General features: G+C 37.3%; 1 protein-coding gene across 1 annotated transcript in view; it reads right to left on the minus strand.

Annotated features, from left to right (window-relative positions):
* The window catches only part of LAMA4 (laminin subunit alpha 4), a 99,682-nt gene that overhangs the window by 35,815 nt on the left and 45,899 nt on the right, over nt 1-17,968 (minus strand). The window contains exons 6-14 of the mRNA XM_034409194.3: nt 17,228-17,323; nt 15,901-16,052; nt 10,169-10,279; nt 8,590-8,701; nt 7,326-7,493; nt 6,086-6,279; nt 5,129-5,245; nt 2,729-2,877; nt 1,591-1,732 (exon numbers count right to left, since the gene is read on the minus strand). Coding sequence (XP_034265085.2) covers nt 1,591-1,732; nt 2,729-2,877; nt 5,129-5,245; nt 6,086-6,279; nt 7,326-7,493; nt 8,590-8,701; nt 10,169-10,279; nt 15,901-16,052; nt 17,228-17,323 — 1,241 coding nt within the window. The remainder of the gene's footprint in view (nt 1-1,590; nt 1,733-2,728; nt 2,878-5,128; nt 5,246-6,085; nt 6,280-7,325; nt 7,494-8,589; nt 8,702-10,168; nt 10,280-15,900; nt 16,053-17,227; nt 17,324-17,968) is intronic.

The following is a 17,968-nucleotide window of genomic DNA, read 5'->3' on the forward strand; positions in this document are numbered from 1 at the left end:
TCATAATATAACCCACATACTTTCTATATTTACAGACCCTAGGCACAACCTGGACTTAGAGAAATGTTTCTTGTTCAAACTCCATTAAAAACATGGACCCTCCCCACCCCCACCCCCAAATATTCAGGAAATCTAGAAGCAAGATATGAAGCATCAGCTTATGCCTCCTAATAGACAATAACTGACCTAATGGACAAGCATTATCTCATGAAGGATTGCATTGCTTCAACATAGGAAAGACCCTAGCAGATAATAACAGAATAACAGAATTGGAAGGAACCTTGGAGGTTTTCTATCCAAGCCCCAGCTCAGGTAGGAAATCCTATACCATTTCAGACAAATGGTTGTCCAATCGCTTCTTAAAAACTTCCAGTGTTGGAGCATTCACAACTTCTGGAGGCAACTTGTTCCACTGATTAATTGTTCTAACTGTCAGGAAATTTCTCTTTAGTTCTAGGTTACTTCTCTCCTTGATTAGTTTCCACCCATTGCTTCTTGTTCTATGCTCAGGTGCTTTGGAGAATAGCTTGACTCCCTCTTCTTTGTGGCAACCCCTGAGATATTGGAACACTGCTATCATGTCACCCCTAATCCTTTTCATTAAACTAGACATACCCAATTCCAGCAACTGTTCTTTATATGTTTTAGCCTCCAGTCTCCTAATCATCTTTGTTGCTCTTCTCTGTACTCTTTCTAGATTCTCAACATCTTTTCTACATCATGGTGACCAAAACTGGATTCCTTGTGTGGTCTTACCAAGGTGTTATAAAATGGTATTGACACTTCACAGGATCTATCCCTCTGTTACTATAGCCTAGAACTGTGTTGGCTTTTTCAGCAGCTGCAGCACACTGCTGGCTCATATTTAAGTGATTGCCCACTAGGACTCCAACATCCCTCCTCATAGTTACTACTATTGAACCAGATACCACCTATGCTATAACACCTATACTTGCCTAAATGTAGAACCTTACTTTTTTCACCATTGTATTTCATTTTGTTAGATAGCACCCAATGCTGAAGCCTGTCAAGATCCTTCTGTATCTTAAGCCTATCTTCTGAAGTGTTGGCTATTCATACCAGCTTGGTGTCATCTGCAAATTTGAGTTCCCAATCTATCCCCTTCATCTATCCCTCCCCCCATCTATGTAGCACTGTGCTTGTACAGAGTCAAGATGGGTTTAATTTGCCTCATAAATATGGATGCAGAAGCTGTTGTAGCCAAACAAAGCAACATGGCTTCATCATTTTAATGGTTAGACACAGGGTGCTCCTTTACACTTTGGAAGTGTTCAAGTAGGCACTTTGCTCCTATTTCCATAAAAGCAAAGCACCCCTTTCAAGATAGCATAGCCCTAGCTCATATTGAAATAAAAGATTTGTGCATCATAGCATCTCATTTTTGCACAGTTTTGCTGAACCTGATGCTATCTAGATGTGTTGAACTTCAATCCCCAAATTCCTACAAATTTCTGTCCTTGAAGATGAGATTGTAATGGCATAACTACAGACAGATGTGGGGATTTTCATAGGATACAGATTTTACTTGATCTCAAGGGCACAGTCCAGATACCTAATACTATTACTTACATCACTGACTCGATCTGTGGTATTTAATGCCAAGACAGACATTTGATTGGCTTCATTAATATAATTAATTATATTTTCATGTACATTGGAAGCATTTAGTGCTTTCTGTACTAATCCATTTGTGTCAATACCATGAAAAGTCCTGTACAGAGAAAAGGGAGGGGGAAGGGGAGGGAATAAAATACATCATATATTATTCAAGATCACTATATATCTGCCAGTACTACCCTTGGAAGCTATTGTTATCTTTATTATACCACTGAGATGCTCATCTAGAAGGCAACCAGCCTTGATTGATCTAGACAGCTAAACATGGTTAGTTCTGATTACTGTAATGCTTGAATGGAGGGCCATCAGCAACATCAGGGCTATAAGCTAGGATGAAAAGCCAACAGACATTCTGGAAGAAGGCAAGGGCAAACCACTTCCATATCATGCCAAAAAACCCTGTATGCAAATCACCAGGAGCCAAACTTGACTTGAAGACAACCTTACAGTAGTTTTATTTATCAATATATAATTTTTCTCTATGTCCAACTCTCCCTCACTGACATGATCCATCACGACATGCAAAAAGATGTTTAGATCTTCTCCAGGGTAGTTCATCAGTCAATCAGCATCCCCACTCAACTATTTTGCAATTAAAGGATCTCAACACTATGTACCCACAATTTAAATTCAGTCATATACTGAGAATGGATATGACACAATGCTGAAAAACATAAATTGTGAGATAAGGAATGCTTTGTTTAGGTTTCACTTTAGTCTTTAATTTACGTCTGTAGGTAGTCTTGAGAAACATAGTCATTCAGTGACACAACAACCGTGTTACAGGAATAATAAAAGACTTTCCATGGTTTCCTAAAGCACCATATCAGGGACAACTCAGCATTTATAGTTTAATGTTAAATGCTGTTGATATAACATTTGTTTCATAATTCTCATATCCTTTAATAAAGGTTGGTATTATTAAACCAATGTGTTGCATTTTAAGACCCACTGATTTCAATAGAACAGTTAATCACTTACTTAATTCTGTCTCCCTGAGATTAGTGGGATTTAAGTGTGATTTCCAGTTCTTCAGATTGTACCAATTTATTGCAGAAAGAGAATTTAGCTTAATACACTTGAAAGTTACCTCTCCAAGTTATCTGCAAGGTCCTGAAGGCCCTGTGCATATTTCATGGCTTTTTCAACCAAATCTTCATCAAACCTTGACTGGTTGGCCTGTTTGTCCTGTAGCTGTACTTTAGCCCCGTCTATTTCTGCATAAAACCTGGATGCGTTCTGACCAAACAAAAAGAGTAAAGAAAAAACAGCTATGATTTTTCTATAAATTGCAAAGTGTCTTTCCAAATTAGGTAGATAGGGATAAAGTGATCAACGGATTCTCATTGAGATGACAGAGCATATCCTTTCAAATTGGAGATCATTTAATTGAGCCCTTTTCTATAGTGAAAAACTTAACCGCAGCAAGGGATAAAGCTAGAATTTTTTAAAAAAACTTATTTGTCATAGCCCTTATTTTCTTCACTATTCATTAAGGAGGAGTTGAATAAAGGAAACATTCAGTTACATAACTCCAGCTTCAGCCCAAAATATATAACCCTGACACAAGTTGAATAACTTTGTTTATTTATTTGTCAAAATTATAGAGTAGCCCTACTCAACCCATTTTGGGTGGCATACCATAAAAAAAGCATTCAAAGCACCCAATAAAATAGCAAGACCATATACTGTACTGTAAAAAATGAGAGAAACTACGAGGAACAAGGCATGATAATGAAAACTCATGTCAAAAGCCATTCTTCCTTTCAGGGGCTGGAGAAACAGCCAGATATCTTTCTCTATCTTAACGTTGGGTATTTCCTCTCCTTATCACTCTTCCTCCGTTATCTATCTTCTGCTAACCATTTTCTTACCCATCTGCACTCACTCCTGTTATTTGGTCTGTTGTGTGGATGTTTGGGTGGTTTAGGGTGGGATTTGATGGTGGGAGTGTGTTTGGGGATTATGTGTGTGGGACCTGGTCTTTGGGTGTCAAGTAAATTTTGTTGCATGTGTATACTGTGTATACACATACAATGACAATAAAGTTTATGACAATAATCCTAGCTAGATGGCTCAGAGGACACACTTCTTATTAGAGCATTTAAGCCTGTCCATAGCAGTCTTTCTTTGTCAGTAACTATTGATTAACACTGAGCTGATTATAACTATGTACTTGTGGTTATGTGTACTTCAGCCTGATACCATGATCGAGGATCACAATTTAATTTCTCTCTGCTGTTGTCTCCAACTGGATGAATGATGCTACAGTTTCAGGCAATCACTTCTGGTTTTGTTGTGGACTTCCACTCTCCCTTTTGTTGTAGTTCTTCCTATATAAGCATAGGTAGTCCCTTAACTTACAACCATTCATTCAACAACCACTTGAAGTTACAACGACATGAAAAAAGTGACTTATGACCAGTCCTCACACTTCCTCACATCAAAATTCAGCACTCGGCAACTAGCATGTAATTAGGATGGCTACAGTGTCTTGAGGTAATGTGATTACTATTTGTGACTTCCCCAGCCAGGATCTGATAACAAAGTCAATAGGGGAAAGCTGGATTTGCTTAATGACTGTGTAATTCACTTAACAGCAATTTGCTTAATAAACATGGCAAAAAGTTTGTAAAATCAGGCACTAATCACTTAACAGATATCTTGCTTAACGACAGAAATTTTGGTTGCAATTGTCCCAAATATGCAGGCAGGGGTGAAATACTTATAAAGTCCAGAATGAGATAACATTTACAAGTGACTCAGACAGACACTTCCTTAATCTACTGGAGGAGGAGAAGGTACAGCTCACTTAGACCTCCAAGATTCTGTTATAGTTAATCTCAGTAAAAGTACTTTTAGCCTTTCTATGGAATTAGTTTCCTGGTCTGGTCTACCTAGTGGGGCTAAATCTATATTCTTGAACTTCCTATTCAAATGTGATCATTGAAATAAATAAACAAATTGCATTTACTGTGAAGTTCTTTATACTACTCCAGGAAGGACTTATTACTAATCTAGTGTGTATGGGATGCAATCTGAATAGTGGTTAAAGGTTCATTGTGTATTACCTCAACCCTGTTTTTCCTAAAACACAGTTAAGAAGAGCCATGGTGGCGCAGTGGTTAGAATGCAGTACTGCAGGCTACTTCTGCTAACTGCCGGCTGCCTGCAATTTGGCAGATCGAATCTCACCAGGCTCAAGGTTGACTCAGCCTTCTATCCTTCTGAGGTTGGTAAAATGAGGATCCAGATTGTTGGGGGAAATATGCTGACTCTGTAAACCATTTGGAGAGGGCTGTAAAGCACTGTGAAGTAGTATATAAATCTATTGCTACTGCTATCGTAAATCATAGTATTTGCTAAGTCTTGCTGAAGTTGATGCTAGTATAATACTGCATTTTGAAAATTGTGTTAAAAACTAAAGATGTAAACTCTGTGGGACTAGGTAGACAGTAGATTTTGATGGTTTATTTAAAAAGAAAATCACCTGTATTGCTTCATTCACTTCAAAGATGATTCCATGAGAAAAATTTAGCATGTCGGTGGCCATCCCTAGAGTATTGTTCAGAGTGTCAATCTCTTCCTCTAATATTTCTTGTTGCTTCTGTAAGAAAAAAAACAATAATTTCTTAAATATGTATTTAAGTATATGCTTAAATCACTATTGTATTGATTTGAGTAAATTAGATATTTCGATCCACAGTAAAATTAATAAATGCTTTGCTGAACACAATTGATACTTGGAAGCGGAGCAAATATAATGAACATTACTAAAACATTACTATTTATTAATAAGGGTCGTGCAGTGCTTTGGATACAGTCTCTAAAAGATGCTTCAGAGATTATGAGGAACTGCAAATGTGGTATCAGTCTGCAAACCTTAGTCTGTTATGTGATCCCTGGAAAAGGTGCATCTGTTTTAAGAAGTTGCAGACAAAAGCTTAGTACTGTATATGCTCTTTTGCACTCCAAATATCTTTAGTTTACATTGCATAGATCTTTGAATAATATTCTAATGCTAGAACATTTTCTTGGTGAATATTCTGAGATAAATATCGTGTGATGCTTCTCTATAAAGGCAAGAACTTGCAATATGGGAGGAAGTTCTATCTTTCTTTGTGTTGACTGAGACAGAATTCAAGATACTTTTTATCTTTATTACTGTCCCAACACCCTTCCTCCTAGCCCTCTGAAACAGCATAAGTAATTCAAATGGTCTTTTCCTTCTTACATGAGAAGAATGCATATAGTACAAGACATACATGTGGACATTCTTTAAAACTAGTTGGAACTTATCCATAAAGTATAAAATCCTGTTGTGATAAGCACATTCCCTTGTAGACCAGAAAATGAGCACAAAATTATCTTGACAGATTACGATCAATATTTTACACTGTTAAAACTATAAAATACAACAATTGTGAAACAATTGACTGCATGGTACCTCATGCACTTGGAGTTTAGCAATGCTTTCATTATTTATAGTGACTGTTTTTCTGATGTCATCAACAACTTGATGCAAAGCCTCTTGCAAGTCTGTGAGCTTGGTGTTGTGTTCCCCAAGCTGATCCAATATGTCAGGAATCAAAGACCTGGTTTCATTATGTTTCTGTTCCCAACTTTCAGCTTTCCTTAATACTAAGAGAAGAGGGAAGTGATTAATGTGCTTAAATTCCTTTTTTCTCAATCTCTGTAGTACACTTTACAAGTACGCTCTTGCTTTTATGAACTTGTGCATTTCTATGTTACCAGTCTTCAATTCCCAGACTCAAACAGTGCTTTTAAACTTCTCCATGATTATCTTTACTGCTGCTGACCTCAACACACAGAGAGCAGGGTGTGAGCTAGTTCAACACATCCTCCAGATGACTGGCTGGAGAGTTCCAAAATCAGCATCCTAACAGCTTACAGCTCTCTCTCCCTTCTTGTTTTTAACCTCATGTTCTGCCTGCTTTTTAAATATGTTTTAAAAAGAGGGACCTATAAAGCTGCCTCTTAAAGAGAAGCAAAAAATGATAGTGTGGTTTGTTGAGGAACAAGGAGGGGCAAGAGTTCCCTCCAGAGGAAATGCCTACCTGAAAGCTTTTAGCATTCATGCTGCAAAACTCTTGTGGCAATACTCTGCAGCAAAATCAGAAGTCAGCTGCCTCTTCTGCCCTCCTGAAACAATGTGCAATCACATGAGAATGGAGCTGAGCTGCAAGTGATGCCAGTGCCATGGACAGCAGGAGTAGCTTAGAAGGATAAACGAGTTGAAGAACTCTTGTTGAAGAGTTCAGAATTAAGCAATGAAAGTGCTTACAAGTGCTGCAAACTGTATTCCCAGCTCTTCAACATGTGATTTAGCACAAAAGTGCTGTGCTATCTGAAGGAAGACTTATGTATCCCTGCCATAAATATTTTTTATTTTGCTTACTGAAGCATCTCAAGGTACTCGGATGCTGAAATTATCACATAAAATATTCAAGGTAAAGTAATGCCACTAATCAGCTTTTCTGATGATTAGTGGCATCATAACTGGTATACATTGTATAAAGTTTTAAAGGTTATCACCTTGAAAATCCTACATACTGTAATTTAGGGCCCGAGTATCTTAAGATCACCTTCTCTAAGTTGAAGCTTCCCATCTGATGAGATAAATCAGAGAGGACCTGCTGTGGGCCCAAATCCATAGAAGAACTCACAGTCTTGAGCTGCTTCAGACTCTTCATCAGCAAGTTGCCTCTGGAAGGTGAAAGGTCTGCGAAGTCTGATGTCCTTCAGCATCTCTTCTGCTGCTTTGACCTTCTGAGCAATATCTTCAGGCCTCAGATCATGCTCAATACCATAGTATTCTGCCTTGCTGCCAATTTCTGTACAAGAAACAGAGGCAGATGATTCAAGAGAATTTTTGTTGTACATTTTATTGAACAAAGCTGCTGCTGTCCTTTCCAGTTATCTTCCTTCAAATTATTCACTGTTTTGCTACAAATATTTTTTTCTCTTTGCTTGAATCAGAGCACCACTCTGAGTAGATCAGAGATCCTATACTTTAGGTCAGGGGTGTCAAATTTACATCGTCACATTGTTGTCGTGTGATGTATCGTGACTTTCCATCCTTTGCTAAAATGGGGTGGTGGGCGTGGCCAGCGTGTGACGCATCTGCCCCGTGGGCTGTGAATTTTACACCCCTGCTTTAGGTCATGACTTAGCAAAAACTCACATGTTGGTTGTGGAATTTTGTCAGCTGAAGTGTATACATCTTATAGCTGCCAAGGTTGAGAAACATTGAGCTAAAGGTCTTGGAATTTTTTTTCATTTGAACACCAAAAAATGCCAACATTTTGGTGGCTCTACTGATCAGAATCTATTGTATATAGGAACCCTTCAAAGTGCATTGTGGTTATGGTCCTGCTGCTCTTATTTAGCCTTTGTTCCATTGTAGGAAGAAGAGTCATTTCCAAGTTCCTAAATTATTGTGAAAATGTCCCGGTGTGGTTTATATGGGTAACTGACTTTTTTTTTCAACATAGAAATGTCCCAGGGATACGTTTGTTCCCACATTTCAAAACTAATTGTTTAAGAATTTTAGAAAGCATCTGGGTATGTTTCTTTAACTCTCTGTGTTAAAATTAGCTTGCATTTTCAGGGAACACATAACATTGTTCTAAATATGTACTACAACTAAGAGTGGAAAAAGCTGAAAGCTGCCATACAAATCTGATCTCCTGGTACAGAAAAAAAAAATAACAAATTTTCTCTGTTTTTTTGGAGAGGGGAATTGGGAGGGTATGCATCAAATAATTTGCTTAGCAAAAACTATAACCATGAAAACTGGATTTTAATTCTGGTTCTCTTCGATTATATGTTAATTTTGGACAGTTTATAAATGTTCCTATAATTGCCTTTCTCCATTGCCAGTTCCACGGATGTACCCTATTATATGAATCAGAAATGCTCCCAGTTTACCTTGGATGTTATCTACAATATTTCCAAGTTCCTGTGCAAGAATAGTAGCACGCTTAATGGTCTCCATAGTTTCCTTCTGCAGCTGCTGACCTTTGCTTAATTCTTGATTTCTCTATGGAAAATCAGATGTTTGGAGCATGAGCATTTTATTTTACATTTAAATCTACAATACGAAAAAGCCTGTTTAATGTAACCAGCTATGTCTTCTGGCTTTTATGGACATAAAGATCTATGTAACATGTAAATGATATTTGACAATGCTGCAAGAAAATAAGTCACTGTCTGTCAAATAGTGATAGGTATTTTTTTTTTTTTTTTGCAAAACAGGCTTATAGAAATCTTTCACACTTTGGTGTCATCCTATGATTTTTCTCCATTTTCTATTTGCTTAAATTCAAACTGACTTCCCTTTAAGGCAAAGGTCCTCATTACTGTACACTTACTTGAGAATTGGTCCTGCATTATATAGTAGAGTTTTCTGCCAAATATAGCTGTAGAATCATTGTTTTGCACATTGCCCCTTGTATCTTGTATCATGGAAATGGACAAATTGAAGTATTTAGGATGATTATATAGAATCTGAACTCTTTTCTGCAGTTGCTGTACCCACCATTGATCATAGTTGCTGGAACATGCAAAAACTATAATACAAATTCTAAGAGATGTGCCAACATGGTCTTTTTTTCCAAATTATTTGAAATTTCCAATCGGAGTTTGATTTTAAGAGAATTATTTTAAAAATCTATTGTGTTGATGTAAAGCAAAAACAAAAAACAAAAGCTTTTGTTTTTCTTCTACCTGTCAACATTTTCCAAACAAAAATGTATAAGAAGAGCATAGTCCAAAAACATCAGCATACAGTACACCAAATAGAACTTTACACATTGTTTTTTAAAACAGCAATAGCAATAGCACTTGGACTCCATAGTGCTGAGTGGTATACAAATATCAGCATATTGCCCCCAACAATCTGGGTCCTCATTTTACTGACCTCAGAAGGATGGAAGTCTGAGTCAACCTTGAGCCGGTCAGATTCGAACTCCTGGCTGTGGCAGAGTTAGCTTGCAATACTGCATTCTAACCAATGTGCCACCACAGCTTACATTGAAATGAAAATAAAATATTTGTTTTCTCATGGAATAGTAATAATTAGCACTCTGATTGTTGGCAATGAAAGAAATGGAAGCGTAGACAATATATGACGTTACAATATTATACTTTTCATGTGTTTCAAAATTTTTCCCATTGTATATATACAGAAAGATATAGGATCTGTTGAGGAAGGTTAAAAATGTGCCAATCATGCTTACTTAAATATGAACTTTGTTACTTAGCCTGTTTTTGCTTAATTTATGACCTGATACTTAGTTTAGTTCTAATAAAAATATTGCCTAGCTATTATCATTTTAATTTCTTTGTCATGGACTAAACCATTACATTTTATTTTACTAGGACTTGTTCTTCAGATTCATACTGATAGTATTACTGGTTCATGGAATTAGCAGTTTACTTCTTTAGTGTTATTAAGCTGATCCTATTCAAGAGAAATATAAGATAGAAATGAACATAATAAGCAAACCTTTTCATCAAGGGCATCAATTTTCCTGAGAAGTTCTGTCATTTCATTTGCAGCATCATCAACCTGGGTTGTCTGAAGAGCAGAATGATTGTCCTTCTCGGAGAATTTTGCCTGAATATAACAATGATACAAATTGAGACATCTTTGTTAAAAATTATCTATATTCTTTCACGGTACTTAGAAACCAATTACCTTAAGAATACATATATTAATGAGCTTCATCACAAGAATGCAGTCATGATGTTCTGAATGTCAGAATCAGAAGGTTGGAATGGATTTCAGGCATAAGGCAGAAGTTATGAGAATTATGTTATCAGCAGTTTACTGATGCTTATTTAGTGTTTAACAGGCTTCGTAGCAGCCTCACAGCCTCTATGTGGGGCTTCACATTCCTGTCCTGGTTCTGCTTTTCTTTTTGCACACCACATACTAGTTTGCATATCTGTGCATGCCATGCACAGATATGCAAATGAATATTGCACAGGGGGGGGCGCCTGTTTGTCACAGGCACTGTACAGGGAATCTAAGCAAAACTTTTGGTAAGATTCCATATATTGTTTGCCTCTTTTGCATTTTTTCACTTTCTCTGTTGCATAGAAGACACACACAGTATGTGCAGAAATGGCATTACCCAAAATAGAAAAGTAATTGGTGAAGATGATGGAACTTGCTGAGATGTTCAATTTGACTTCTTTGAGAGAAGAATGACAACAATTATTGTTGACTGGAAACATCTTATGGGCTTTTTGTGTAAAACAGACAAAAATGAATTTATGATTTTGATGATAAGATAGGGTAGATTATAGAAAGAGAGTCATGTTGTAACCTTACAGTAAAAGGTAATGTATAAATGCATTTAATAACTGCTGTGGAGAAGTGTGGAAACCACTTCTTTATATCTTTTAACATTTCTTTTCTATTTGTCTTTTTCTTTTTTCTTTTCTTGCATCTTTCTGTTTCTTTTTTTCCCTTCTGATCTATATTAGTTTGTATTTGTATCTGTATTAGTTTTTAGTTTTTACCTTCCTTTCCAAAACTATACACAAATGGGTACACACTTAGAGGCAGAAATAAGTATAAAATCTATTCATGAATCTGATTTGGCACCTATTTTTATAGATATGTGTGTTATATTAATTGATGAAACTCTATTGTGTAGTACTTCACTCCTTGAGTCCAGAATCTCTTATCTTTTCCTTAGAGATGATGGAAGACAATTCCTTCCCCTTTTAATAGATATGGTTTTGATCAAGTGAACATAGGCAATCCAGATAATAATAGCTACCCCTTTTCCTTTTAATTAATTAAATTTAATTTAATTAATTCAATTTATATGCCGCCCCTCTCCAAAGACTCAGGGCGGCTCAAAATACATTTTAAAAAATCACTATAAAAAACATTTAAAAAATAAAAACATTAAAAACATTAAAAACTCATTCACACCATTCATGACCGGATCTCGCCAGATCACAAGAGTGAGATCAATGGCCTCAGGCCTGCCGGAAAAGCTAGGTCTTCACCGCTTTTCGGAAGGCCAATAGGGTGGGGATGGTCCGGACCTCAGGAGGTAACTGGTTCCAGAGAGCTGGGGCAGCCACAGAGAAGGCCCTTCCCCGCGGGCCCGCCAGCTGGCATTGTTTAGCTGATGGGACCCGGAGGAGACCAACTCTGTGGGATCTTACCGGTCGCTGGGAGCTATGCAGCAGAAGGCGGTCTCGAAGATAACCTGGCCCTGAGCCATGTAGGGCTTTAAAGGTAATAACCAACACCTTGAATTGTGACCGGAGACCAATAGGGAGCCAGTGCAGCTCATGGAGAATTGGTGTAATGTGGGTGTACCTAGGTGCACCCACGACAGCTCGCACGGCTGCGTTCTGGACCAGCTATAGTCTCCGAACACTTTTCAAGGGTAGCCCCATGTAGAGCGCGTTGCAACCATGATCTATGGATATGAACATGATCTAGCTGTTTAGAATGCAAAACCAGATTTATACTGAGAATATGACCTATCATCCTGCTTATACCAATCTTTTAAAACATTTTAGGAAAGTAAATACAGATCCATTTAGAAGAAATTCCATTTCTTCCTTTTAATTCCTTCTAATTTTCCCCCTCCATTTTATACTCCCCATTTTTTAAATTTTTTAAAATTTACTTTGAACATTGATTTCCCAGTTTATTTCAAGAAACCAAGGATGTTTACAGTAAAAATCAATACATTAACACTCCAATATGCACTAGGTTTTATAGAAAAAAAATGGAACAGCAATCAAAGTACTTCAACATACTAATATTTTAGGTTTTAGTACCAACTTTCAGAAAGCTATTAATGAGAAAATGAATTGGATCTTCTCTGCAGGAATATTGCAGAATTTGATGTGACATCAAATTGCTCAACAGTACTCTCTACCTGAGCAGTTTCAGGAATTGTTAAGACATAAAAGGTTTTTCCAAAATGATATCAGTATAGGGGAAGAGTTGTATAGATGAAAGCAATTCACTGGATATTCTGGTTTTAAAATGTACAGGGCTTTAAAGGTCAAATAGTAGCTAGAAATGGAGAGTTTGGTATAGCTGTTTGAAGAAATGGGATTCATATTTTCTATGTACTGTCTCTGTTAGCCAATTTGCTGCAATATTTTCACTTGCTTTTCAAAGACCACTGTATATAGTATAGAGCAGAGCAGCAATTGAGGTATGGTGGAACAAACTCAGTGAGTTGCATCTAGATGACTTTTAAGGTCCTGTCCACATTCTACATTCTGCTATTCTGCTATGTCTTTTCTTTTATCCATATCCATATCTTTTCCAGGTATGGATCTATGTAGCTCAGCCCAGTGGTGGGTTTCAAATTTTTTTACTACAGGGTCTGTGGGTGTGGCTTGGTGGGCGTGGCATGGTTTGGTGGGCATGGCTTGGTTGGCATGACAGGGGAAGGATACTGCAAAATCCCCATTCCCTCCCTACTCCTGGGGGAAGGATACTGTAAAATCTCCATTCCCACCCCACTCCAGGGGAAGGATACTGCAAAATCTCCATTTACATCCCACTCCAGGGGAAGGATACTATAAAGTCTCCATTCCCTCCCGATTGACTGGGACTTGGGAGGCAGAGAATAGATGGGGGCGAGGCCAGTCAGAATTTTTACTACCGGTTCTCTGAACTACTCAAAATTTCCGCTACCGGTTCTCCAGAACTGGTCAGAACCTGCTGAAACCCACCTCTGGCTCAGCCACTAAACACTGGCATTGCTGGAAAAGACTTAGAACCTGGGCATCCAAGGTGAAAACCAAACTCAGAAGAATCTCTTCTGCTTTCAAAAGAAATGCCATTTTGTTCAATACAGGATGAAACTTCAAGTAATCATCTGTTTTAGCAAGGTTGGCTTTCAGTAGTTAGTCCAGATTAATTCCATCACTATTTTGAAGCAATATTCAGAACTATAATATCCCTCTCTGAAGAAGAAAGCAAGGAGTCCAAAAAGTCCAAAAAGTAAGTGGTGATCCTAAATCCCAAACTTCAAATTACTTTCTTCAACATTTTCATGTAGTTGTTCAATAATAGTATAACAGAACTCACGAGACAACCACAGGCAAAGAATTGCTTCAAGAAATCAGCACAGTTCATATTTTCAGGTGAAAAATACATAGAAATATGTTAACTACTTTTAATGCCTTTTGTTTGTTTTTATTTTTTATTTTATTTTTATTTTATTTTATTTTATTTTTATTTTTATTTTTTATTTTTATTTGTTTTTATAAGTTTAAAATGACTTCCCTATCCCTTTGTTTTGACCCCACCCACTTTGTGGAGTGTAGTTCCTTCCATGTCACCCATTGAGAGGCTTGCATCCTCAGCCCCCCAAATGTTAATTCCCTCCTCCCTCCTTGCATTAGTCTTCAGTCAAGGTGCTAAACAAGCATTACAATAATAACATCATTTCTGAGACTAGATCGCCAAGAAGGACAGAAGCTCTGCCCCTTCCTGCCTAGCATCTTGCCTTCAGCTTCAATCCATTAACATAAAAGAATATTACAAGCAATGACATTAAAAGTCATTGAGAGACCCAACAGAATCAAAAGAATGCGCTCCTCTTGCTTAATTCCTGGAAAATGCCCTTCATCCAATTATTTTAAAATTGACCTCATTTTTTTGATACTTAAAAAAAAACCCCAGCCACTGAGAAGTCAGTTTTTCCATACAGCTTTCCAATAGCTGATTGGTGGCAAGAATTACTCTGCAATTGTATATCACCTCCCCCACTATCACTTCTTTCAAAGGGAGGGAATCCATAGATTATCTCTTTCCCCCTCTCTCTACTTCACTTTTTAAGAAGAAATTGGACAGTCTGAAATGATGTAGGGCAAGGGGTTGGACTAGAGAAGAGAGGAAGGGGTCAAGCTATTTTCCAAAGCACCTGAAGGCCAGACAAGAAATAATGGATGGAAACTGAACAAGATGAGATTCAACCTGGAAATAGGGAGAATTTTTCTGACAGTGAGAACAATTAACCAATGGAACCTTCAGAAGTTGTTGGAGCGTCATCACTGGAAGCTTTCAAGAAGAGACTGGACTGTCAGAAATGGTGTAGGGTCTCCTGCTTGGGTGGGGGGTTGGGCTAGATGACCTACAAGGTCCCTTCAATATATTAATCGGTATCTGTATAGAAGACCTCCATGGTCCCTTCCAACTCTGTTATTCACTGCACCCTATCAAAATAGTTTAGGCAAAAGACAGTGACCAACCAAAGGCTTACAGAAACCAACCATAGCTGAATGGGAATTAACACGCCTAAATATCTTATTCTTGACTGACACTGTCCATTCACTATACTCATCTACAGTGCATGTATGGCTCTGTATCCCTTTATCGTCATCTCTCTCTCTCTCTGCCCCTGCCTCTCAACTATCTCTCTCTCAGCTATCTCTCTCTCATCTCTATGTATCTAAGTTTCTACTTAGACAAACTAAATGAATGTATGAACTGAGTATACCACAGAACTGTGTCTGAGGTTGCACAAGCTGAAATTGAAGTTGCCTCAGTGGTAATAAATCTGGAATGACCAAGGTATGCATATCGTGTATTATTTCATTGTGACGTTAATGACTTATAAACTTGCTGAGCTTGAAATTTCTGCAGACTATAACTCGATCTATTTATAGAATCATAGAATTGTGGAATTGGAAGGGACCCCAAAGGTCATTTAATCCAATCCTCTGAGATGTGCAGGGGAATATATTAAGCCATGCATGGAAGGTGACTGTCCAGTCTCTTGTTAAAAACTGTAAGAGAGAACTCACAACCACCATAGGTAAGGTGCTGTATAGATCTTATTGCCAGGGAGTTTTTGTTATATTTAAATGACTCTTGGTAGTTGTAATTTGTACTTGTTATTTCTGATCTTTTTTTCTGTGGCCATGGAAATTAGGTCCTGACCATCTTGCCCAAGCATTAAAATGTTTGGGTAACCCTTTTATGTATCCAACTGCTGATATCATGTGTTGTCATGTGTTCTATTTCTCATGGCAAATAATAGCCGAGGAAGCAGCAAATTTAAAATGGAACAGAATTATTATTATTTTTTTGTAGTGGCCCAGCTTTCATTTCTTCTTTTCTCCCACCATACAAATTTTACCTAAATCTCCCCATTCCTGTTTATTTTAACTCTGAATAGAAGCTATTTCCGGAAATGATTTCTTCTGACGAGATTAAAGAATGAAGAAATTAGGTACCTTGAGGATAAAAGTAGTAGCATTGAGGTCATGTAAGTGTTTGTGAGCTGCAACTCCAGTGGAGATGCTTAGCAGAATTTCTTTGCTTTCCTCAATGGATTGGATTGCCAGGCTGATATCATCAGTCAAGTCCCAAATGCATTTGTCACAGCCTAGCAATAAATGAAAATGCAGACAGTTGAAAATTCTTGTTAGAATCCTGCAAAACTCAAGTGTCTTTTCTGCTTTGTAAAAGAATGTTCCTCTTGTTTTCCCCATTTAGGAAAAATATGCCAAAAGGATGTACAGTACAAGGAATTAAAAGTAAGAAATTCAGATTCTTGTTGTACGGTTATTACTAGTAATATTGAAGTAATTAAACCCTTATATCAAAATATATAATACTGAACCAAAATTTTTTCACACTTCTAGTTTGCTTTAAATTCACAAAAAAATAATAACCTTGTATACAGTGTTCTCAAAGTGAAACACCTACTGCCTTATCTAACAAGTACAACATATAATTAGGAAACTATAGGAAATGCCATATTGCAGGACAGCAAGAGAAAAATTAACACTTAAGTGGAAGAATTAATTAAAAGCAAAAGAAAGCAACTATTCTAGAATACAAAAAAAAAAAAAGGAAACAAAACTCATATGACTATTAATCAGCAATTTTCCAAATATAAATGGATTTATTTTTAATGGGATACTAGACAGATTTTATTTAAACACTTTATCTCTGTGAACAGTGATACACAGAAGAAAAGACATTGGTCCCTGTTTAATAACCTTTCTGTAGCTTAATTTAATATTTTGGCCACCTAATGAGAAGGAAGGACTCACTGAAGAAGAGCCTAATGCTGGGAAAGATTGAGGGCAAAAGAGGAAGAGGTCGATAGAGAACGCAATGGTTGGATGGAGTCACTGAAGCAATAGGTGTGAGCTTAAATGGACTCCAGAGGATGGTAGAGGACAGGAAGGTCTGGAGGAACATTGTCCATGGGGTCATGATGGGTCGGACACGACTTCGCAGCTAACAACAAGAAGAAGCTTAATTTCACTAAAGAAAGATCTGGGGCTGAAGTTGGCTAGTAATCAAGACTGAATTTGGAACTTTTATCTAGTTACTTTATTAATATATGGCCAAAAATCCAAAGTATTCCCCCAATGGAATTCTTTATTCCTAAATATGTTGAAGGGTGGCCATCATTGGCAAAGAAAATGGACAAATCAATAAAAGAAAATGTTTGTAGCCAAAGGAACACAGAATATGTATAATTTGGAGATGTAAGCATGGGGAAGAAGGATCGAGTGTAGCAACAAAACACATCCCTGCTCTTCTTACTGATATCTGGGCAATCTGTGACTGGAGCAGGCATTGGAGGTTCTCCGAGGCATTGTCCTGTTCGATGATCACAAGGTGCTCCTCCACAGTTGCATGCTGGGAAAAGACAGGTCAATTTATTAGTATGCAGCTGTTTAAAATGATAAGCATGCAAGTAAATAATTATTTCATACTGGGATATTGTGAGCTCTCTGATGTAGTCTAGATAAGAAGTACTAGCTCTTTCTTTTGTGTGTGTGTGTGTGTACATTAATAGAATCTTGCAAGACTGAAAGTAATTCTCCCCTTCCATATATATATGGAATCAAACAATATAAATTCTGTTTGCCTCTTTTTCTGCATATACAGGTGAAACTCGAAAAACTAGAATATCGTGCAAAAGTTCATTTATTTCAGTAATGCAACTTAAAAGGTGAAACTAATATATGAGATAGTCTCATTACATGCAAAGCGAGATAGTTCAAGCCTTGATTTGTCATAATTGTGATGATTATGGCTTACAGCTCATGAAAACCCCAAATTCACTATCTCAGAAAATTAGAATATTACATGAAATCAATAAAACAAGGATTGTACATAGAACAATATAGGACCTCTGAAAAGTATAAGCATGCATATGTACTCAGTATTTGGTTTGGGTCCCTTTTGCATCAATTACTGCCTCAATGCGGCGTGGCATGGATGCTATCAGCCTGTGGCACTGCTGAGGTGTTATGAAAGACCAGGATGCTTCAATAGCGG

This window comes from Pantherophis guttatus, chromosome 1, assembly GCF_059756535.1.
Source record: "Pantherophis guttatus breed Tessera chromosome 1, ASM5975653v1, whole genome shotgun sequence".
Lineage (NCBI taxonomy): Eukaryota > Metazoa > Chordata > Lepidosauria > Squamata > Colubridae > Pantherophis > Pantherophis guttatus.